The sequence below is a fragment of the Bufo gargarizans genome, chromosome 3, assembly GCF_014858855.1.
Source record: "Bufo gargarizans isolate SCDJY-AF-19 chromosome 3, ASM1485885v1, whole genome shotgun sequence".
Classification (NCBI taxonomy): Eukaryota; Metazoa; Chordata; class Amphibia; order Anura; family Bufonidae; genus Bufo; species Bufo gargarizans.
The window spans coordinates 566,136,058-566,161,337 of record NC_058082.1 but is presented as its reverse complement, the minus strand read 5'-3'; the positions used below and the strand labels follow the sequence as shown (position 1 = coordinate 566,161,337).

Genomic DNA, 25,280 nt, shown 5'->3' with positions numbered 1-25,280 from the left:
TATATATATCAGCTCCACTATATCAGGATATAACCTGCACTGACTATCTGTATATATATATATATATCAGCTCCACTATATCAGGATATAACCTGCACTGACTATCTGTATTATATATATATCAGCTCCGCTATATCAGGATATAACCTACACTGACTATCTGTATTATATATATATCAGCTCCACTATATCAGGATATAACCTGCACTGACTATCTGTATTATATATATATCAGCTCCACTATATCAGGATATAACCTGCACTATCTGTATTATATATATATATATATATATCAGCTCCACTATATCAGGATATAACCTGCACAGACTATCTGTATTATATATATATATATCAGCTCCACTATATCAGGATATAACCTACACTGACTATCTGTATTATATATATATCAGCTCCACTATATCAGGATATAACCTGCACTGACTATCTGTATTATATATATATCAGCTCCACTATATCAGGATATAACCTGCACTGACTATCTGTATTATATATATATCAGCTCCACTATATCAGGATATAACCTGCACTGACTATCTGTATTATATATATATCAGCTCCACTATATCAGGATATAACCTGCACTGACTATCTGTATTATATATATCAGCTCCACTATATCAGGATATAACCTGCACTGACTATCTGTATTATATATATATCAGCTCCACTATATCAGGATATAACCTGCACTGACTATCTGTATTATATATATATATCAGCTCCACTATATCAGGATATAACCTGCACTGACTATCTGTATTATATATATATCAGCTCCACTATATCAGGATATAACCTGCACTGACTATCTGTATTATATATATATATCAGCTCCACTATATCAGGATATAACCTGCACTGACTATCTGTATTATATATATATCAGCTCCACTATATCAGGATATAACCTGCACTGACTATCTGTATTATATATATATCAGCTCCACTATATCAGGATATAACCTGCACTGACTATCTGTATTATATATATCAGCTCCACTATATCAGGATATAACCTGCACTGACTATCTGTATTATATATATATCAGCTCCACTATATCAGGATATAACCTGCACTGACTATCTGTATTATATATATATATCAGCTCCACTATATCAGGATATAACCTGCACTGACTATCTGTATTATATATATATCAGCTCCACTATATCAGGATATAACCTGCACTGACTATCTGTATTATATATATATCAGCTCCACTATATCAGGATATAACCTGCACTGACTATCTGTATTATATATATATCAGCTCCACTATATCAGGATATAACCTGCACTGACTATCTGTATTATATATATAAATCAGCTCCACTATATCAGGATTAGAGTCGAGCGAACACCTGGATGTTCGGGTTAGAGAAGTTCGGCCGAACTTCCCGGAAATGTTCGGGTTCGGGATCCGAAGCCGACCCGAACTTCGTCCCGAACCCGAACCTCTTGAAGTCAATGGGGACCCGAACTTTTCGGCACCAAAAAGGCTGTAAAAAAGCCCAGGAAAGGGCTAGAGGGCTGCAAAAGGCAGCAACATGTAGGTAAATCCAATGCAAACAAATGTGGATAGGAAAATGAATAAAAATAAAAATAAAATAAATAAAAATTAACCAATATCAATTGGAGAGAGGTCTCATAGCAGAGAATCAGGCTTCACGTCAGCCACCACTGTAACAGTCCATTGTCAGATATTTAGGCCCAGCACCCAGGCAGAGGAGAGAGGTCCCGTAACAGAGAATCTGGCTTCATGTCTGTGGCGAAACCAACCTCGCCACTGGGTTTTGGAGAGGGCTGTTTGAAGGCCTCTTGCCTCAGGATTATGGCCCATAGTAACTTTAAAGGAGAAGACAGACCGGCCGCACAGCTTAAATCTGTCTGTTGAATTGTATTTTATGTTATTATGCGTTCGGTTAAATTGTATGTTATGTGAGGGCACCCAGATAGCTAATATTATTGTATTCGTGTATTCTGAGTGCCATTCACCTAATGATATGCACTCAGACTTGAGCTATCTGGGGATATGTTAAATGTCTGTGTTTGCTGTGGGGGTGTGACATTGTGTGTTTAAATGGTGATGTCTGTCCTGTTGTCTCCACATGTGTATTGGTGATCTCCCTTTGTCCTGAGAGATAATTGGATTGCCTTCGGTTGTCTCTGGGACAGAGAGGAGGAAACCATGATGCATTGTGGGGATGTGTTGTATCTGTTCTGTGTCGCAGTCTCCCTTCTGGTCCTCTAGGGGGCGGGAACGATTGGTTGCTGTACTTGCATTGTGTGTTGTAAATTACTGATTGGTTGTATTTCAAAACCCTGTGGGCGGACCTGTATTTGCAACAACTGTAATAAAAACCAGGCTGGGTGTGCCAGCACATCAGAGCACTGCTTGACCCTCAACACGGAGCCTTGTCTCGTTATTGGGGGGATTCACTGTATGGTGTTAGAGACTGATTGCCAGGAGTGTAAGCTGATTGGATGCTTTTCCTGTTCGTCTGCTGGCAGCTATTCGCGAGGTTCCAGTTTGGAGTGCTATTTTGTATCCAGTTCGGGAGGTTGATGTTCTGCAGTAGCTGTGCCTGTCTCTCAGAAAGGGGCATTCTGCCTAAACGGATTTTAACCCCTTGTCTGCTGAAACGGTCCGTTACATTGGTGGCAAGCAGCGGGATCGTTCCTACAGCCAGAAGGACAGCTACAGGAGACACCATTTCTGTGGATTCTACAATTTAAGGGCAACGCATGTCTCAGTACAGCGACCCTAAAAGCACCAGGATGGAACCAGCAGTGGAGTACAGATACTCTGTTGAGGAATTTGACCGTATGATGTGGTTGCGGCTGAACTTCTTCGGACCCAATCCAGCTGAGAAATACGTGAAGTTCGTGAGGAGTCTAGTGTTCAAGACCCTACTATACCGGGCAGAAGGTGACGGTCAGCTGCCACGTTGGGTGGACCTCCATCGGAAGTTACAGTTGCGGGACAGAGGGAGCCCAGTCTCCATTCCCCAGCGGCAGTGTGAAGTGCAGGGAGGGGAGAGCAGCGGCCTCCCTCCCCAGCGGCAGGCTGAGTTACAGGGGGCAGAGGTAGTTGTTCCTGCCCCCCAGCAGCAGCATGAATTTTTGGGAATTGGGAGCCTAGTCTCCATTCCCCAGCGGCAGGCGGAGTTACAGGGGGCAGAGACAGTCGGTCCTGTCCCCCAGCGGCAGAGTGTCCTACAGGGAATAGAGAGCCCAGTCTCCTTTCCCCAGCAGCAGGACACTGTATTGGGAGCGGAGGCGGTCGGTCGCCCTCCCCAGCGGCTGGAAGTATGTATGGGAGAGGAGCATGTTACCCCCTCTCCCCAGCGGCAGCTTAACGCACCAGGGGGAGACAGTAAGCCCCACAACTGTGCAGATGGGACCTTGGTCTCTGCACTCACAGCACAGGGGGTAGGGACAGTCGGTCCTGTCCCCCAGCAACAGGGCTGTTTAGCCAAAAAGGAGACAGTCGGTCTCCCCCTCAAATAACCAGATCTCCAGCCATCTCCGCAGGGATACCAGGAGGAGGAGGTAAGCGAGCCCTCCCCTTCCCAGCTACTTCCCAACCGAGTTCTGGGGGCAGGGGATGAGCCTGCAATACCCACTGATCCCTTCCCAGCGGAAGAGCTGGCATCAGGGCAGAGCGCAGTCGGCCTCTACCCTCCCCTATCCTCTTGTCCAGAGACTGACTTCCCCCAGGCATCCCCAGCGGAAGAGCTGGCATCTGGGCAGAGCGCAGTCGGCCTCTGCCCACCAAGTACCTACAGCTCCAAGCTGAAGAACCACAAAGCAAGGAGTAGCAGATGCCCACTCAACAGCTGGGGACATACAGAACAGAGCCAGGCCCTAAGATTCAACAGGTCCAGTATTGGGTTGTGGGTGGGCTGCCAGACTAACTCAGGTACCGACCGGCGTGAGGTCAGGTATCTGGTTAGTCTTCCCTGGGGGGGGGGGGGGAGATGTGTGGCGAAACCAACCTCGCCACTGGGTTTTGGAGAGGGCTGTTTAAAAGCCTCTTGCCTCAGGATTATGGCCCATAGTAACTTTAAAGGAGAAGACAGACCGGCTGCACAGCTTAAATCTGTCTGTGGAATTGTATTTTATGTTATTATGCGTTCGGTTAAATTGTATGTTATGTGAGGGTACCCAGATAGCTAATAGTATTGTATTCGTGTATTCTGAGTGCCATTCACCTAATGATATGCACTCAGACTTGAGCTATCTGGGGATATGTTAAATGTCTGTGTTTGCTGTGGGGGTGTGCCATTGTGTGTTTAAATGGTGATGTCTGTCCTGTTGTCTCCACATGTGTATTGGCGATCTCCCTTTGTCCTGAGAGATAATTGGATTGCCTTCGGTTGTCTCTGGGACAAAGAGGAGGAAACCATGATGCATTGTGGGGATGTGTTGTATCTGTTCTGTGTCGCAGTCTCCCTTCTGGTCCTCTAGGGGGCGGGAACGATTGGTTGCTGTACTTGCATTGTGTGTTGTAAATTACTGATTGGTTGTATTTCAAAACTCTGTGGGCGGACCTGTATTTGCAACAACTGTAATAAAAACCAGGCTGGGTGTGCCAGCACATCAGAGCACTGCTTGACCCTCAACACGGAGCCTTGTCTCGTTATTGGGGGGATTCCCTGTATGCTGTTAGAGACTGATTGCCAGGAGTGTAAGCTGATTGGATGCTTTTCCTGTTCGTCTGCTGGCAGCTATTCGCGAGGTTCCAGTTTGGAGTGCTATTTTGTATCCAGTTCGGGAGGTTGGTGTTCTGCAGTAGCTGTGCCTGCATCTCGGAAAGGGGCATATCGCCTAAACGGATTTTAACCCCTTGTCTGCTGAAACGGTGCCGTTACAACAAGTAACAGACATAGAAACAGACAGACATAAAGAAACATTTCCCCATACATTAACACACACAAGTCTTTGAACGTATTAACAAATAACATTTTCTGGAGCTCCATACACTCACACTCAGTACATCACTCACATTGCCTTGTTATTATCTCTTAGCATTGCAGACATTGTACTCACCATCACACATTCCAATATCATGATGTCACTCCACTCACAGCTGTGACCCCCGCTGTCTCCCTTCATACACCTCAGCCACCAGCTGCGGAGCGGTATATTCACCGGGCAACAGAGACATGGTACCTCCCATGGTACACAGGCAGACAGACAAGACACTCCCTGAGAGAGATGGCAGTCACAACCGGACTCGACTCTTGACAGCCCTTCCTCCCAGGGGAGACACACAATCAACAACTGAGGGGCAGTATACTTGCCCTCAGTCAGGGACAAGGACTGTCCCATGAGTTTACTCACTCGAACACAAACAAGACAAAAACAACCAGCACCTCCCCTTTCTTACCAACAAGCAGTGCTCATCCCAGGCAGAATATTTACCTTGTCTCCCACATCTGGTCTGACAGCCGGGACTAATCCCTCTGCCACCACCTCTGGACGGCCTCTATAGATTCCCCAGTTCAGGCAGAAGTTTATTGTAGCTCCCCGGGACTAATCCATCTGCCACCACCTCTGGAGGGCCTCTAGAGATTCCCCAGTTCAGGCAGAAGTTTATTGTAGCCTCCCCAGGACTAATCCATCTGCCAACGTAGGCAGACATTTATTGTAGCCCATGTCCTTGAGCTTCCCCCCTGCCAGGGGAATTCTCTTTCTCTGCTTAATTGTTAACCGTGAGGCAGGCAAGAAAACTCGCTTTCTTACCTTGTCTCTGGGGCTGCAGTCCCCATCCTTAAGTGTCATCCACCGTGCTCCGGGAACCCAGACCTTCGGCTACCGATGATACTTTCTCTCGAGCCCCATGTTGGGTGGCAAACTGTTAAAGCTGCTCTCAATCAGAGCCAAATGTATTTGCTCTACTGCTCCAAATTGTCTTAATCCTAGGATTGTACATTCATGGAAGAAACCATTATGACACCAGGCAAGGGTCAAAGCAGTTCTCATTTATTACAGTCAGTTAAGCAGTTTTTATATCATCAGAGAGGGCGTTCCTCTACTGAGGCTCATGTTTCATTGGCTAAAATGCAAAAACAAGAAAAGAGATAACACTTGGCATCTGCACATTGTGCATTATTTTACAAACTTTGCTATGTAAACTATGTAAACATCTAGGTGACATCTCCGTATTGTAATGGCTTCACGTTAATATCATGAATGATATCCACATCTCTATCACTCACATGTGGTACCAACAGGCTCAGGTGAGGTACTAACAGGCTCAGATGTGGTACCAGCAGGTTCAGGTGAGACACTACAGGCTCAGATGTGGTACTACAGGCTCAGGTGAGGCACTACAGGCTCAGATGTGGTACCAACAGGCTCAGGTGAGGCACTACAGGCTCAGATGTGGTACTAACAGGCTTTAATGTGCTGATTATACTCATATACTTCCTTCTGCTGGTTTCAGAGTCCTTTATCTGTGCTTATTAGGTAAGGCCTTGTTCACACTTCAATTATTTGATCAGTTATTTCCATCAATTTTTGTTAGCCAAAACCAGGAGTTGAGGCTACACAGAGATCAGGTGTAATGAAAAGATCTTCACCTGTTCTGTGTTCTTGACCCACACCTGGTTTTGGCTCACAATAACTGATGGAAATAACTGATGAAATAACTGAAGTGTGAACAAGGCCTAACTGGTCCACTTGCTAACAGCCAGGTACTGGATATAATATCATCTTCTTCTCTATGTCTTTCTCTCTCTTTCTTCTTTTTGCACCCTACAGGTCAGTTCTCCCTAGCAGCAGGCATGCGACTTCTGCTCCATTCTTTGTACTTCTTCCTAATAGAAATCTTTTCACACGGTCCATAGAAGAATGTGGTAAAACACAACTTTGAGCTTAGTTGTAATGGTGTGTCCAGGTACTTGAGGCTTCTCCTGGTCACTAGGTGCTGTGGGGTCCATGACTTAGAAAATGCTGCTATCTCAACTAGACTCACTCTATACCCATCTATACACTGGTCTGTGCTGGGTAGCTTCTGATGATTCCTCCTCCCGCCTTCCTCAGCCTGGTCATTGCCAATGGGGCTAAAGAGGTAGCTACATGGTGGACTTACCTCTGACTCTCCTAACTCTGCACACTTCCTCCCTTCCTGTGCCTGTCCCTTTTATAGGGGGACGTACCAGCACCATCTAGTGGTGACTGATGTGAAGTGGTGGTTACCAGCCTGTTATATGGAATTACAGCAATATACATAGACAGCATAGAATGACATTCGGCAAATACCCTTAAACTTACAAGGCCCCACTACGAATACAGAGTAGGACACTGCAGTTGCTGAATTGAATTGGAGTCCCCTGGAGGGGCACATGGACTAATATAGGGGCTGCATTATGGATCAGGTCCTAGACCCCAGACTTTGTAGAGGTGGAGAGGCCATACTGCCCCCTATCTGTAGCTCTAAGAATGAAGTCCTCGTACAGCACATCCATGGAGGAGGCACTGTAGTCTGCAGCCCGGTCATCATGTGTCACTGCAGGAAGCGCGGCCATAGTGATTGTCCCCTTTAAATTATCACCATCAGCAGATTGTAAAGTGACAACCAATATGGCCGCCTTCCTGGTATAACTATGGCATCGCGCCCCAGCGTTCACCGTCTCTTTGACTTCTGATTTCCTGAACATATCTGTACACGGTGGGAAGATGACACCAGGTCCAAGGTGAAGAAGTGGCCATCGGGGTGCAAGTCGTCCTCTTCTTCCTCCGCAGAGGGGTCCTCGTCTTCAGGGCTTCTCCAGGTCACCAATCCTGTTGCTCCTGATTGCGTCGACGATCAGAGATATCAGCAGAACGTTGTACTGGAGAAACAGCAGAACCTTACAGAAAACCGACAGAGTCCAAGAGTGAGCGTCTGCTGGAAGACAAAGCAGAGTTAATGCAGCAGAGACTCCTGGGACTGAAGCCGAAAAGTCCTAGCAGCTAGTCCTGCTCTCAGCTGAGGGTCTGCTACAAGTGCGTCGATGTGAGCCTAGCACAGCAGCCGCCACACACATCTCTCTTCTAGTTTGTTACCATGTATCAGTCTGGAGTCCAGGCTATTCAGCTCCTGACCTAGAGCATTCTTTAGACTGGATAAAATTGTAACAAACCCTCAGCTGTAAGCAGGACAAGCTATGTACAGGTTTACTGCCTCTTGATGCAAACAGGAGTGTTCTCACTCACTGACAGCAAGCACAGATATCAAAAATGATGAAGAAATAAACCATAAATCATCTTATTTATTGCATTTTTGGGTGGCGTGTAAATGGCGGCTGATGATGATGGCTGTGATGGGTATGATGATGACAGTACTTGTGTCTGTGCTCAGTGAAGACCCAGCACAGTAGACGTGGGGTAAATGTTGCATTCCCTCCCCCTGTTGGCAGATCCTTAGTAACTTGTTACTATGTGTGTCTATGTATATATATGAGTTTAGACTGCAGTATAGCTGTGGACACTAGATGTCGCTGTTGTAGCAGAGAACAGTTATATGCAGAGCTGTTATCAGGAGGTTCCATCAGTGCGTGGCTGAAGCCACATGTGGTGGAGAGGAGCCTGTACAGCTCAGCCTTTAGGTTATAGGCCCTGGTGACCAGGCTCAAGTAATGCAGCTGAAAGCTCCTGGAGAAGGGTGGAGCATGGGTATCCTGTGTGTGAGGCTTAGAAGACCTGCAATTGGCTACGTGAGACCAGGGAGGCTTGTTCCCCATGGGAATGTTGCTGGTCTGGAAGCTGGAGCGACTTGTTCATTGTGGGAAAGACAGTGGGCTGGAGGATGGACCCGTGCCCCTGGAGATGCTGCATAGTGGGTCACCTGAAATGTTCTCTTTGGATGCCCTTAAAAGTAGGGATGAGCGAACTCGAACTGTATAGTTCGGGTTCGTACCGAATTTTGGGGTGTCCGTGACACGGACCCGAACCCGGACATTTTCGTAAAAGTCCGGGTTCGGGTTCGGTGTTCGTCGCTTTCTTGGCGCTTTTTGAAAGGCTGCAAAGCAGCCAATCAACAAGCGTCATACTACTTGCCCCAAGAGGCCATCACAGCCATGCCTACTATTGGCATGGCTGTGATTGGCCAGAGCACCATGTGACCCAGCCTCTATTTAAGCTGGAGTCACATAGCCCCGCCCGTCACTCTGCTCTGATTAGCGTAGGGAGAGGTTGCGGCTGCGACAGTAGGGCGAGATTAGGCAGATTAACTCCTCCAAAGGACTTGATTAACTGATCGATCTGCAGCTGTGGATCATTGAGCTGCTGATCCTCAATTGCTCACTGTTTTTAGGCTGCCCAGACCGTTTGTCAGTCACATTTTTCTGGGGTGATCGGCGGCCATTTTGTGTCTTGTGGTGCGCCAGCACAAGCTGCGACCAAGTGCATTTAACCCTCAATGGTGTGGTTGTTTTTTGGCTAAAGCCTACATCAGGGTGAAGCTGTCACACCAAGTGCATTTAACCAGCAATAGTCTGTTCATTTTTTGGCCATATACTACATCAGGGGCAAGCTGCGCCCATCACCAGGTGCATTTAACCAGCAATAGTGTGGTTATTTTTTGGCCATATCCCAGTCTAATTCTGTCACTAAACCCATACCTGTCACCCAGCGCCTAAATACTAGGCCTCAAATTTATATCCCGCTAAATCTCTCGTTACCGCTGTACTGTTGTAGCTGGGAAAGTTATTTAGTGTCCGTCAAAGCACATTTTTTGTTCTGGGTTGAAATACAATTCCCAATTTAGCAATTTAAAAATTTAGTGGTTTCTGCTGTATCAGAGCTATTTGAAATCTATCCCTAAAAGGGTATATAATATTCAAGGTGCACATAGGGTCATTCAGAATAACTTCACACACACGCTACTGTGTATTTCCAAGTCTAATTCTGTCACTAAATCCATACCGGTCACCCAGCGCCTAAATACTAGGCCTCAAATTTATATCCCGCTGAATTTGAATACAATACATTGGGCCAAATAATATATTTGTTGTTGTGGTGAACCATAACAATGAGAAAAACATCTAGTAAGGGACGCGGACGTGGACATGGTCGTGGTGGTGTTAGTGGACCCTCTGGTGCTGGGAGAGGACGTGGCCGTTCTGCCACATCCACACGTCCTAGTGTACCAACTACCTCAGGTCCCAGTAGCCGCCAGAATTTACAGCGATATATGGTGGGGCCCAATGCCGTTCTAAGGATGGTAAGGCCTGAGCAGGTACAGGCATTAGTCAATTGGGTGGCCGACAGTGGATCCAGCACGTTCACATTATCTCCCACCCAGTCTTCTGCAGAAAGCGCACAGATGGCGCCTGAAAACCAACCCCATCAGTCTGTCACATCACCCCCATGCATACCAGGGAAACTGTCTCAGCCTCAAGTTATGCAGCAGTCTCTTATGCTGTTTGAAGACTCCGCTGGCAGGGTTTCCCAAGGGCATCCACCTAGCCCTTCCCCAGCGGTGAAAGACATATGTAGTGTCCCACTAGGTAAAGGTGGGCACTGCACAGGTTAATGTGTTGCATTGCATTAAATGTCATGTGTTTGTTTTCCCTGTATTATCTGGGTGTCAGGCCGGTCAGGGTGTAGTTTAGCCTCCCAGACGTTAGGGGGAGCTGGAGAGCCCTAGTTACATATAGGAAGGCCCAGACAGGGAAGTGTTAGTTCATTCCAGGGGACTAGAGGAGTCAGCTCGTCCACCTGAAGCTCCTGAGGCTAGGATCAGCTCAGTAGAGACACCCCAGTTGTAGGATCCAACCTCCTGGGAGAAACTTACAGTTACCCACCTGATAAGAGGAGGCGTCCCAGGGTAAGTGAAGTGACCCTGATAGGCAGAGGAACCTAGAAACCATTGCAAGTAGTATAATACCTGAGGAAGGAAGTAACCAAGGATAAAAGCCACCCTTTTAGGCATCCGGGCCTTGGGAGTTATCAAGCCAGAGTAGGAGTTCTAGAAAGGACAGTGTCAAAGTACAACCTGCTGCTGAGTGCTTGTGGAATTTACCCTCAGTGTAACTTGCATGACTATTGCCTGCCATATTTGTGAATAAGCCCCTTTTGTGGAACTGTAATACAGAGACTGTGCTACACCTGCTGTACAAAGTTGGATTGTCCAGTAAAGTTTACGTTTTGGTTCACTATATACTTGTGTACCTTCATCATTCCAACCACCAACCGGCGTGCCACCGTCCAAAGGCACTGGCGTCACGAATTACCACAGGGACCTTGCCCCAGGCACACGAAATACCTGTAACATCCAGGGCACCTCAACTACCATCAGGCCTGGTCCCTATCTACAGAGCGTGCCCCAGAGGAACCGTGTCTACCTCTCCTTCACTGCCACGCGCCTGCCCAGGGTTCCGCAAATATAGTGAGTACCCTCGATTGCCCATAACTGTGACCTCACTTCGTCATACCCTGCAGGTCTGGCGTGTTGCATAAATTGGCGTCACGAACAGGATCCGAATATTCCTGCGCCATTGCGGATACAAAAACTGTGTGCTGAAAATTATCTTAAAGTGACAAGCCCTAATTATTTTATTGCAAATTGCTGGGCCAAAGTGAACTGTACTGATTGCGGTGTGAAGATTGCATTGTATGGACTATTTTCTGCCGATTTGAGTCACCGCTTGCTGTCAGTGAATAGACAGCCATATTGCTCATTTAACCTGATCGGATTACAAGTGCGCCTCGTGGAGCTGTTTGGCGCGAAAAAGAGGACTTTGGCGCGAAAAGAATCAGGCGGAGCCATCGCCCAGCCAACCAGGAAGAAGAACCCCGCCCACCGGAGTCCCGGAGCTACGAGAGGCCGCGCCTACCTGCTGACGCGGTACGCAAGACGTCCGACACCCGTAGCTGCGCATCTCACGAGACTTGGAGCGAGCACCACCGGAGTGAGTACTGACTTTAAAAACTTTCACCGGCTTCTCCGTTTACCTGTCCGGAAGCTCCCCGACCCCTGCCAAGGCACCGGAGGGATCCCCGCTAGTCGTGAAAGACTTGTCTAAAAAAAAAAAAAGTTTAAGTTACTGCCATAGCCGCTCCGGTCCGCTCCGCTACATTTAAAGGGCCATACCCACCTAGCAACGCCATGTCTGCGGTTGAGGAAATCGCACAGGCAGCCCCAGTCGTGCCTGCCGAAGTACCCGCAGCCGACTCTGGGACCCCTGCCACCGCGGCACCGCCAAGCCTGATGCCGCTAACCATGCCATACTATTTCGGGGCCCCCTGGTTCCCACGTTATTCAGGGGAAGCCCACAAGTTAAAAGACTTTAAGGAACAAATACTGGCTCTGTTCCGGCTTTATCCCATCAATGCTGAGCAGCAAATGGAGATCCTCTTAGCTCAATTAGAAGGGGCCGCCCGCAGGGAAGTAATGTCATGGCCCCGTTCTGAGAAAAATAGCCTGGAACAGATCTTTGAACGTTTGGGCACCACGTTTGAAGCCAGAACGGTGTCAGAAGTTAAAATGCGTTTCTTCAGCAGAAAACAGCAGCCTGGAGAGTCGCTCCGTGATTTTGCCCTGTCCTTACAGGAGACGCTGAGAGCTGTAGTCCAAGTGGATCCTAAAGAAGCTGAGGACCAGGACCGGACTCTTAGAGAGCAATTCATTGCAGGCATAAGTACTGAACATTTAAAGGGCCAGCTGCGGATGTTGTCAGCTCAACACCCTCACTGTACATTCCTGGATTTTAAAGAATTGGCCATCAGCATACTGGGCCAGAACCCTGCTCCCGGGCCAGCAACCTTCCCTGAACCCCAGGCTTGTCAGCCAAAGACTATTAATGTGGGGTCTGCAGGAGTCAGTCAAGCCACCCAAGCTCCAGTCACGGATGTAGTGGCAGCACTAATGGAGCAAGTAAACTATCTTACTCTAAGTCTGGAGAAGGTGTGCAAAAAGATAGAGGAGTGGGAGAGACCGTTATTACTAGAAGATAAGGATCCCCTTCCTCCCAGGCTCCCACCTGCATATGGAGATGTGTATCCAAAAGAGCCTGATGGGCGACTGAAGTACCGGCCCAGAAGTAGAAAACAGCCTGTCTGCCAACATTGCAAGAAATATGGACATACCGAATCCATGTGCTGGCAGTTAAACGACTAACCCCTGAGGCAGAGGACCGCCCCTCGGGAGGTAGAACAGAAGGTCCAAAGGATCCAAACTGGATGCCTAAGTATGTCGGGTCCCGTCCGAAAATTAAGATATGTATCAACGGGATACCCTTTGAAGCCCTGTTGGACACCGGGTCACAGGTCACCACCATTCAACGGCCTGCCTTTGACAAGTTCTGGGATCCAAGTCTCCTCACCCAGCCACCAGAGTCCTGGCTAGATATTATCGCTAGCAACGGTAAGCCAGTGAAAGTGCATGGGTATTGGGAACCTACTCTTCAGGTGGGAGAAGCCACCCTGCCACAGCAAGGCGTGATTGTGGTACAAGCCGGAGGTAAAGGAGGACACCCCGTGATCTTAGGGACTAATGTTCTTAAAAATTGTTACTCCGAAGTGCTTGAAGCATTGAATCAAACTATATCTTCAGCCTCGCCTGCTTCCAGAAGAGTTATTCAGAAAACTATTAGCGTGCTGTGCGCTCAACAAAGGTTCGCCAACAAGAAAGGAGAAATTTGCACTGTCCGGATCCGGGATAACCGGCCGGTGGTTTTGCCTCCAAATTCCCAGATCATCCTGTGGTGCCGTGCTGTATTAGGGATCCAGGGCCAGGACTATCAAGCCCTAGTGGAACCTATTCCTATTAAGGATCATCCTTTCGTGCGGACAGCCAAGAGCATGGTGACCGTGTCCCAAGGTAAAGTGCCTGTTCGTTTAATCAACTTTGGTGATCATCCCGTTACTCTCCTTAAGCATTGCCCCGTTGCTCAGCTTTTACAGGTGTCTTTCCAGGATGTGATCCGTCTGCCTGCCGCGGAGGCGTTCCAGACCGCGCAGAGCAGCAGTACCCCTACGGCATCCTGGTGGGAAGAACTACATGTGGGGAACGAATCCACCCCAAAGGAGCAAATAGAGGGGGTCCTGAAGCTGGTGAAGGAGCACCACCAGGCTTTCAGCAAACACTCCACAGACTATGGAGAGGTCAGTGTGATCAAACATACCATACCCACTGGCTCTCACCCTCCTATTAAGGAGAGGCACAGACCCATACCACCTACTACCTATCAGTCTGTGAAAGAGATGATAAAAGAGATGAAAGACTCTAACATAATCCGGGACAGCCATAGTCCCTGGGCTGCGCCCCTAGTACTTGTTCGAAAAAAAGATGGCGGCATAAGGTTCTGCGTGGATTACAGGAAAATTAATCAAATCACCCACAAGGATGCATATCCATTGCCACGCATCGAGGAGTCCTTGACTGCCCTGGGGTCATCAGCCTATTTCTCCACTTTGGACTTAACCAGCGGGTACTGGCAGGTACCCATGGCCCCAGAAGATCGAGAAAAGACTGCTTTTACTACACCTATGGGCCTGTTTGAATTTAATTATATGCCGTTTGGACTGTGTAATGCTCCAGGGACGTTCCAGAGGCTGATGGAACGTTGTTTAGGCCATAGGAATTTTGAGACGGTGTTATTATACCTGGATGACGTCATTATATACTCCAAGACGTATGAGGACCATCTAAAGCACCTGGGTGAGGTGTTTCAAGTTCTTTCTAAATATGGCCTCAAAATCAAGCCATCCAAGTGCCACCTGCTGAAACCAGCCGTCAGATATCTCGGGCACATTGTCAGTGCCGAAGGTGTACAGCCTGACCCTGACAAACTTGCGGCTGTCCGTAACTGGCCTACTCCTACGACCGTGAAAGAGGTGAGAAGCTTTCTCAGTTTTGCAGGGTACTATAGGCGATTCATCCCGCATTTCGCACAAATTGCGGATCCCATCCAGGAACTCTTGAGGGGGCATCCAAAGAAGAGCCCAAAGACTCCTATTCCTGTTGAATGGAATGAAGAGCGGGAAATTGCCTTCCAACTCCTAAAGCAGAAGTTGACTGAACCCCCTGTTCTGGGTTACCCAGACTATCAGAAGCCATTCCACCTCTACACAGATGCCAGTAAAAGAGGCCTGGGGGCCGTGTTGGCTCAAGTGCAAGATAACAAAGAAAGGGTGATTGCCTATGCCAGCAGATCCCTGAAGGGAGCTGAAAAGAACGACCAGAATTACAGTTCTTTCAAGCTGGAGTTTCTTGCCTTAGTGTGGGCTGTGACCGAAAAGTTTAAGGACTATCTCGCTGCCACACCGTTTGTTGCCTTCACAGATAATAATCCCCTGGCACATCTGAATACAGCCAAATTAGGGGCACTGGAGCAAAGGTGGGCCTCCCGCCTGGCCAACTATGATTTTACCGTGAAGTACCGGGCAGGCCGCTCCAATGAGAACGCTGATGCTCTGTCACGACTCCCCACTACAGAAGCCCCAGATGAACTGAAAGATGCCTGGGAAGAGGTGGAGATGCCAGCGTTTTATAACAAATTTACCCAGCAGGATAATATACGTACTGAAGTTTCCCCTGCTGCTGATCCTTCCTCATCAGATGGTCCTGAGTCCAGAGGCGATCAAGAAAGATGGATTAAGCTCCAGTCCGAAAGTAGAGTCCTCGGTGAACTGCTCGACTTCCTTACCAGTGGAAAAGTCCCTGAGAGGATCCGCAGGAAGAGTGCAGACCCAGAGCTAGTGAGACTGTGGAGACATCGCCATCAACTATTCCTTCAAAAGGGCCTGTTGCTCAGAAGGAGTCTGGATCCAGTGTCCTATGATAGAGTGTATCAAATTCTCCTGCCACGTCGGGATGCCAGCCTGGTGCTGGATATGTACCACAACCAGTCCGGACACTTCGGTGTGCAAAAGACTGAGGCCACCATTCGCAGAAGATTCTATTGGATCGGGATGAGAGAAGATATCGAGAAATGGTGCCGAGAATGCACTGCCTGTGCTGTGGGGCGAACTGAACGCCATGACCAGAGGGCGCCTCTCCATCCCATCGTAAGTAAGGCTCCTTTAGAACTTGTTGCCATTGATCATGTAAAGTTAGAGCCGAGTCGCTCAGGGTATACATGTGCCATGACTATAATTGATCACTTCACTAAGTTTGTCGTAGCAGTGCCTGTGAAAGACCTGACAGCAAAGACCACAGCGGAGGCGTTCTGGAAGCATTTCCTGCTGCCCTACGGTTGCCCAGAAAGGATCCTCACCGATCAAGGGTCCGCATTTGAGTCACAGCTGTTCCATGAGATGTGCCTGCTACACAACTGCCAGAAGGTCCGGACCACCGCCTATCATCCGCAAGGTAACGGACTCTGTGAGAAAATGAATAAGACTCTCATTGAAATGCTGAGAGCAGTACCCCCTGAGACGAGGGGAGATTGGCCTACTTTGTTGCCGCAGCTTATGTACACTTACAATAACACCATCCACTGTTCCACCGGTTACACCCCGTTCTACTTGATGTTTGGCCGACAAGGGAGATTGCCTGCGGACCACTCCCTAGGGGTACAAGTGCCGGATGAGATCAACCCACTGCCCAAGACTGACTGGGTAGTGGAGCACCAAAGGCGTCTTCTTAATGCTAAGGAGATTGTCCAGGAACGGATGGAGATTGTCCGAGAAAGGCAGCAGAAAGACTTTGACCAGACTGCCCATGCGGGACCCCTGGCTCTGGGAGACAAGGTATGGTTGAAAAATAACCATCGGACCAGCAAGTTGGACAGCAAATGGGAAAGGATTCCCTACCTTATCACTGCCATACCTAATGCTGCGGCCCACATTTACCAGATCTCCAGGGAAGGAAGAAGTCCCCAAGTTGTTCACAGGAACCGCCTCAAGCCCTGTATAGAAGGAGAACCAGCGGCGGAGGAGATGGAACCGGAGCCTACTGAGGAAGAGTTGCCGGCTCCACCTATGGACCCCATGCAGGCTGTGGAGAACTTAATCCATGATAAAGAGCCGCTCCACTGGGCCCTCACGCCTTGGTTGAATCTATTGGTTCCTGCTCCTGTTCCTGTTAGCCCTCAGCCTCCTGAAGAAGCTCCAGAGGCAATGGGCTCCTCTGACATTCCTGAAGCCAGGCAGGAAGAATCCCTGCCAGTAAGGAGGTCTACCCGTTCTACCAGGGGGCATCGTCCTGTGAGGTTTGTGGACTACGTTATGGGACCAGGTAGCCCCTCACGGGAAACCCCTGTTTAACCGTTGCAAGCCTGGGTACGGACTCATGTTGTTCTTTGAGCCTCCAAGGACTTATGTTTATCTACATTTTATATGGACTATCCTGGTTTATTGATACGCTGTGCCAGGTCAGCGCCCCTGTTCCCTCACATTATCCTGAGAGAAGAGAACAACGCCCCTTGTCACCACTCCTTCCCGTGATCCATATTGCCCACTGTTGTGTTGTTAAATGTGGTGAATATTGCATATGTATGTTCTCTGCTATCTTTCAGGTTGCCGCTTCCAGATGGGCGGACCCTCCATGTTGCGCCGAGGACGGGCAACGTTATAGCGTGGGGGTATGTAGTGTCCCACTAGGTAAAGGTGGGCACTGCACAGGTTAATGTGTTGCATTGCATTAAATGTCATGTGTTTGTTTTCCCTGTATTATCTGGGTGTCAGGCCGGTCAGGGTGTAGTTTAGCCTCCCAGACGTTAGGGGGAGCTGGAGAGCCCTAGTTACATATAGGAAGGCCCAGACAGGGAAGTGTTAGTTCATTCCAGGGGACTAGAGGAGTCAGCTCGTCCACCTGAAGCTCCTGAGGCTAGGATCAGCTCAGTAGAGACACCCCAGTTGTAGGATCCAACCTCCTGGGAGAAACTTACAGTTACCCACCTGATAAGAGGAGGCGTCCCAGGGTAAGTGAAGTGACCCTGATAGGCAGAGGAACCTAGAAACCATTGCAAGTAGTATAATACCTGAGGAAGGAAGTAACCAAGGATAAAAGCCACCCTTTTAGGCATCCGGGCCTTGGGAGTTATCAAGCCAGAGTAGGAGTTCTAGAAAGGACAGTGTCAAAGTACAACCTGCTGCTGAGTGCTTGTGGAATTTACCCTCAGTGTAACTTGCATGACTATTGCCTGCCATATTTGTGAATAAGCCCCTTTTGTGGAACTGTAATACAGAGACTGTGCTACACCTGCTGTACAAAGTTGGATTGTCCAGTAAAGTTTACGTTTTGGTTCACTATATACTTGTGTACCTTCATCATTCCAACCACCAACCGGCGTGCCACCGTCCAAAGGCACTGGCATCACGAATTACCACAGGGACCTTGCCCCAGGCACACGAAATACCTGTAACATCCAGGGCACCTCAACTACCATCAGGCCTGGTCCCTATCTACAGAGCGTGCCCCAGAGGAACCGTGTCTACCTCTCCTTCACTGCCACGCGCCTGCCCAGGGTTCCGCAAATATAGTGAGTACCCTCGATTGCCCATAACTGTGACCTCACTTCGTCATACCCTGCAGGTCTGGCGTGTTGCACATAGAATGCACTGACGCACAACCACTTATGTTTCCTGATGATGAGGACATGGGAATACCACCTCAGCACGTCTCTGATGATGACGAAACACAGGTGCCAACTGCTGCGTCTTTCTGCAGTGTGCAGACTGAACAGGAGGTCAGGGATCAAGACTGGGTGGAAGACGATGCAGGGGACGATGAGGTCCTAGACCCCACATGGAATGAAGGTCGTGCCACTGACTTTCACAGTTCGGAGGAAGAGGCAGTGGTGAGACCGAGCCAACAGCGTAGCAAAAGAGGGAGCAGTGGGCAAAAGCAGAACACCCGCCGCCAAGAGACTCCGCCTGCTACTGACCGTCGCTATCTGGGACCGAGCACCCCAAAGGCAGCTTCAAGGAGTTCCCTGGCATGGCACTTCTTCAAACAATGTGCTGACGACAAGACCCGAGTGGTTTGCACGCTGTGCCATCAGAGCCTGAAGCGAGGCATTAACGTTCTGAACCTGAGCACAACCTGCATGACCAGGCACCTGCATGCAAAGCATGAACTGCAGTGGAGTAAACACCTTAAAACCAAGGAAGTCACTCAGGCTCCCCCTGCTACCTCTTCTGCTGCTGCCGCCTCGGCCTCTTCTGCTGCTGCCGCCTCGGCCTCTTCCTCCGCCTCTGGAGGAACGTTGGCACCTGCCGCCCAGCAAACAGGGGATGTACCACCAACACCACCACCACCACCTCCGTCACCAAGCGTCTCAACCATGTCACACGCCAGCGTTCAGTTCTCCATCTCACAAACATTTGAGAGAAAGCGTAAATTCCCACCTAGCCACCCTCGATCCCTGGCCCTGAATGCCAGCATTTCTAAACTACTGGCCTATGAAATGCTGTCATTTAGGCTGGTGGACACAGACAGCTTCAAACAGCTCATGTCGCTTGCTGTCCCACAGTATGTTGTTCCCAGCCGCCACTACTTCTCCAAGAGAGCCGTGCCTTCCCTGCACAACCAAGTATCCGATAAAATCAAGTGTGCACTGCGCAACGCCATCTGTGGCAAGGTCCACCTAACCACAGATACGTGGACCAGTAAGCACGGCCAGGGACGCTATATCTCCCTAACTGCACACTGGGTAAATGTAGTGGCAGCTGGGCCCCAGGCGGAGAGCTGTTTGGCGCACGTCCTTCCGCCGCCAAGGATCGCAGGGCAACATTCTTTGCCTCCTGTTGCCACCTCCTCCTTCTCGGCTTCCTCCTCCTCTTCTTCCACCTGCTCATCCAGTCAGCAACACACCTTCACCACCAACTTCAGCACAGCCCGGGGTAAACGTCAGCAGGCCATTCTGAAACTCATATGTTTGGGGGACAGGCCCCACACCGCACAGGAGTTGTGGCGGGGTATAGAACAACAGACCGACGAGTGGTTGCTGCCAGTGAGCCTCAAGCCCGGCCTGGTGGTGTGCGATAATGGGCGAAATCTCGTTGCAGCTCTGGGACTAGCCAATTTGACGCACATCCCTTGCTTGGCGCATGTGCTGAATTTGGTGGTGCAGAAGTTCATTCACAACTACCCCGACATGTCAGAGCTGCTGCATAAAGTGCGGGCCGTCTGTTCGCGCTTCCGGCGTTCACATCCTGCTGCTGCTCGCCTGTCTGCGCTACAGCGTAACTTCGGCCTTCCCGCTTACCGCCTCATATGCGACGTGCCCACCAGGTGGAACTTCACCTTGCACATGCTGGACAGACTGTGCGAGCAGCAGCAGGCCATAGTGGAGTTTCAGCTGCAGCACACACGGGTCAGTCGCACTACAGAACAGCACCACTTCACCACCAATGACTGGGCCTCCATGCGAGACCTGTGTGCCCTGTTGCGCTGTTTCGAGTACTCCACCAACATGGCCAGTGGCGATGACACCGTTATCAGCGTTACAATACCACTTCTATGTCTCCTTGAGAAAACACTTAGGGCGATGATGGAAGAGGAGGTGGCCCAGGAGGAGGAGGAGGAGGAGGAGGAAGAGGGGTCATTTTTAGCACTTTCAGGCCAGTCTCTTCGAAGTGACTCAGAGGGAGGTTTTTGGCAACAGCAGAGGCCAGGTACAATTGTGGCCAGCCAGGGCCCACTACTGGAGGACGAGGAGGACGAGGATGAGGAGGAGGTGGAGGAGGATGAGGATGAAGCATGGTCACAGCGGGGTGGCACCCAACGCAGCTCGGGTCCATCACTGGTGCGTGGCTGGGGGGAAAGGCAGGACGATGACGATACGCCTCCCACAGAGGACAGCTTGTCCTTACCCCTGGGCAGCCTGGCACACATGAGCGACTACATGCTGCAGTGCCTGCGCAACGACAGCAGAGTTGCCCACATTTTAACCTGTGCGGACTACTGGGTTGCCACCCTGCTGGATCCACGCTACAAAGACAATGTGCCCACCTTACTTCCTGCACTGGAGCGTGATAGGAAGATGCGCGAGTACAAGCGCACGTTGGTAGACGCGCTACTGAGAGCATTCCCAAATGTCACAGGGGAACAAGTGGAAGCCCAAGGCCAAGGCAGAGGAGGAGCAAAAGGTCGCCAAGGCAGCTGTGTCAATGCCAGCTCCTTTGAGGGCAGGGTTAGCATGGCAGAGATGTGGAAAACTTTTGTCAACACGCCACAGCTAACTGCACCACCACCTGATACGCAACGTGTTAGCAGGAGGCAACATTTCACTAACATGGTGGAACAGTACGTGTGCACACCCCTCCACGTACTGACTGATGGTTCGGCCCCATTCAACTTCTGGGTCTCTAAATTGTCCACGTGGCCAGAGCTAGCCTTTTATGCCTTGGAGGTGCTGGCCTGCCCGGCGGCCAGCGTTTTGTCTGAACGTGTATTCAGCACGGCAGGGGGCGTCATTACAGACAAACGCAGCCGCCTGTGGACAAGCTGACGTTCATAAAAATGAACCAGGCATGGATCCCACAGGATCTGTCCGTCCCTTGTCCAGATTAGACATTAACTACCTCCCCTTAACCATATATTATTGGACTCCAGGGCACTTCCTCATTCAATCCTATTTTTATTTTCAGTTTACCATTATATTGCGAGGCTACCCAAAGTTGAATGAACCTCTCCTCTGTCTGGGTGCCGGGGCCTAAATATATGCCAATGGACTGTTCCAATGTTGGGTGACGTGAAGCCTGATTCTCTGCTATGACATGCAGAATGATTCTCTGCTGACATGAAGACAGATTCTCTGTTACGGGACCTCCCTCCTCTGCCTGGGTGCTGGGCCTAAATATATGCCAATGGACTGTTGCAGTGGTGGCTGACGTGAAGCCTCATTCTCTGCTATGACATGCAGACTGATTCTCTGCTGACATGAAGCCAGATTCTCTGTTACGGGACCTCCCTCCTCTGCCTGGGTGCTGGGCCTAAATATATGCCAATGGACTGTTGCAGTGGTGGCTGACGTGAAGCCTCATTCTCTGCTATGACATGCAGACTGATTCTCTGCTGACATGAAGCCAGATTCTCTGTTACGGGACCTCTCTCCTCTGCCTGTGTGTGTGCTGGGCCTAAATATATGCCAATGGACTGTTGCAGTGGTGGCTGACGTGAAGCCTCATTCTCTGCTATGACATGCAGACTAATTCTCTGCTGACATGAAGACAGATTCTCTGTTACGGGACCTCCCTCCTCTGCCTGGGTGCTGGGCCTAAATATATGCCAATGGACTGTTGCATTGGTGGCTGACGTGAAGCCTCATTCTCTGCTATGACATGCAGACTGATTCTCTGCTGACATGAAGCCAGATCCTCTGTTACGGGACCTCTCTCCTCTGCCTGGGTGCTGGGCCTAAATATATGCCAATGGACTGTTGCAGTGGTGGCTGACGTGAAGCCTCATTCTCTGCTATGACATGCAGACTGATTCTCTGCTGACATGAAGCCAGATTCTCTGTTACGGGACCTCTCTCCTCTGCCTGTGTGTGTGCTGGGCCTAAATATATGCCAATGGACTGTTGCAGTGGTGGCTGACGTGAAGCCTCATTCTCTGCTATGACATGCAGACTAATTCTCTGCTGACATGAAGACAGATTCTCTGTTACGGGACCTCCCTCCTCTGCCTGGGTGCTGGGCCTAAATATATGCCAATGGACTGTTGCATTGGTGGCTGACGTGAAGCCTCATTCTCTGCTATGACATGCAGACTGATTCTCTGCTGACATGAAGCCAGATTCTCTGTTACGAGACCTCCCTCCTCTGCCTGGGTGCTGGGCCTAAATATCTGACAATGGACTGTTACAGTGGTGGGTGACGTGAAGCCTGATTCTCTGCTATGACATGCAGACTGATTCTCTGCTGACATGAAGACAGATTCTCTGTTACGGGACCTCCCTCCTCTGCCTGGGTGCTGGGCCTAAATATCTGACAATGGACTGTTGCAGTGGTGGCTGACGTGAAGCCTCATTCTCTGCTATGACATGCAGACTAATTCTCTGCTGACATGAAGACAGATTCTCTGTTACGGGACCTCTCTCCTCTGCCTGTGTGCTGGGCCTAAATATATGACAATGGACTGTTGCATTGGTGGCTGACGTGAAGCCTCATTCTCTGCTATGACATGCAGACTGATTCTCTGCTGACATGAAGCCAGATTCTCTGTTACGAGACCTCCCTCCTCTGCCTGGGTGCTGGGCCTAAATATCTGACAATGGACTGTTACAGTGGTGGGTGACGTGAAGCCTGATTCTCTGCTATGACATGCAGACTGATTCTCTGCTGACATGAAGACAGATTCTCTGTTACGGGACCTCCCTCCTCTGCCTGGGTGCTGGGCCTAAATATCTGACAATGGACTGTTGCAGTGGTGGCTGACGTGAAGCCTCATTCTCTGCTATGACATGCAGACTAATTCTCTGCTGACATGAAGACAGATTCTCTGTTACGGGACCTCCCTCCTCTGCCTGGGTGCTGGGCCTAAATATATGCCAATGGACTGTTCCAATGTTGGGTGACGTGAAGCCTGATTCTCTGCTATGACATGCAGACTGATTCTCTGCTGACATGAAGCCAGATTCTCAGTTACGGGACCTCCCTCCTCTGCCTGGGTGCTGGGCCTAAATATCTGACAATGGACTGTTGCAGTGGTGGCTGACGTGAAGCCTGATTCTCTGCTATGACATGCAGACTGATTCTCTGCTGACATGAAGCCAGATTCTGTGTTATGGGACCCCTCTCCTCTGCCTGGGTGCCAGGACCTAAATTTATGACAATGGACTGTTAGGCTACATGCACACGTTCAGGATTCATGTGCGGAGAATCCGCACTGAAATCCGCAGGTGTTCACAGGCAAATCCGTGCGGTCAATCCGCATTAATTGGTGCGGATTTGCATGCAGATTTTTTCAACATCTCTCTAGAACAAAAATACACCCTTTTTTAACATAATTTCCTGTGACAACATTTGAGAATCGGATTTGAGAATTACTGTACGTTGAAATCGTGATGCGATTAATTTAACACGAAATAATCGCATGGCGATTTCAACTTAGTACTGCTATATTCCATATTCGCCGAATATGGAATATAGCAGTACTAATGGAGCGTCCCCATCACCATGGGAACGTCTCCATATACTAGAGTGTACTGTCGGATTTGAGAATTACGTTGAAATCTCAATTCGATTAATTGAAGTTATAATAATCGAATTGCGATTTCAACTTAAGCACTGTTATGTTCCATATTCGTTAATTCTAGCCTACTATGGAATATAGCAGTGCTAAGTTGAAATCGCCATGCGATTATTTCGTGTTAAATTAATCGCATCGCGATTTCAACGTACAGTAATTCTCAAATCCGACAGTACATTCTAGTATATGGAGACGTATATTGCGTCTCCATATACTATATGTAGTATATTGCTTCCTTCTCTTGCTGCAATGAACAGACACAAAATGGTGGCTGATTTTCCTCCCCTTATTACATTATTCTCTGCTATGGGACCTCTCTCCAATTGATATTGGTTAATTTTTATTTATTTTATTTTTATTTTTATTCATTTCCCTATCCACATTTGTTTGCAGGGGATTTACCTACATGTTGCTGCCTTTTGCAGCCCTCTAGCTCTTTCCTGGGCTGTTTTACAGCCTTTTTAGTGCCGAAAAGTTCGGGTCCCCATTGACTTCAATGGGGTTCGGGTTCGGGACGAAGTTCGGATCGGGTTCGGATCCCGAACCCGAACATTTCCGGGATGTTCGGCCGAACTTCTCGAACCCGAACATCCAGGTGTTCGCTCAACTCTACTTAAAAGGATATTCTGTTTAGATCAGGTTATTCCCTATCCACAGGATAGTGCATAACTTAGATCAGTGGGAGTCCTACAAGAACGGGTGGCCTCACTGGTCATGAGAACAGGGGTCCCGCACCAACTGCAGCCCTTCTGTAATGAGTAGAGCGGCCGGTGGCACATGCGCATGGCTGCTCCATGAATTTCTATGGGAGTTCCGGAGACAGCCGAGTACAGCGCTCACCTTTCTCCGGAATTCCCATGTGCAGTAGAGTTGTCACAATGCTGTAATTCTGAAACAAAAAAAAAGTGTTGCAGCCGACACCATGCAGAAGAATAAAAAAAACATGCATTAACCTCATGTTGCCAGGCTCCTTTTTCTCAGGGATCTTCTAGAACAGTGTTCCTCAACATTAGTGATGAGCGAAACCCAACCACCACGTTCGGGACCGTACCGAACGTTATGGTGTCTGGTTACCGATCCCGAACCCGGATTTGAGAGCCTGTGAGATCCAGCCCCCTGTAT

At 49.2% G+C, this 25,280-nt stretch overlaps 1 protein-coding gene across 2 annotated transcripts in view; it reads right to left on the bottom strand.

The window, feature by feature from the left end:
- Positions 1–5,989: 5,989 nt before the first annotated feature.
- Positions 5,990–25,280, bottom strand: part of LOC122930715 — a 164,845-nt gene continuing 145,554 nt past the window's right edge. Inside the window, exon 5 of one of the 2 annotated variants that reach the window (XM_044284280.1) lies at positions 5,990–7,919. In XM_044284280.1, coding sequence (XP_044140215.1) covers positions 7,789–7,919 — 131 coding nt within the window. In that variant the 3' untranslated portion in view covers positions 5,990–7,788. The remainder of the gene's footprint in view (positions 7,920–25,280) is intronic. The other variant, XM_044284281.1, reaches the window with a different exon arrangement.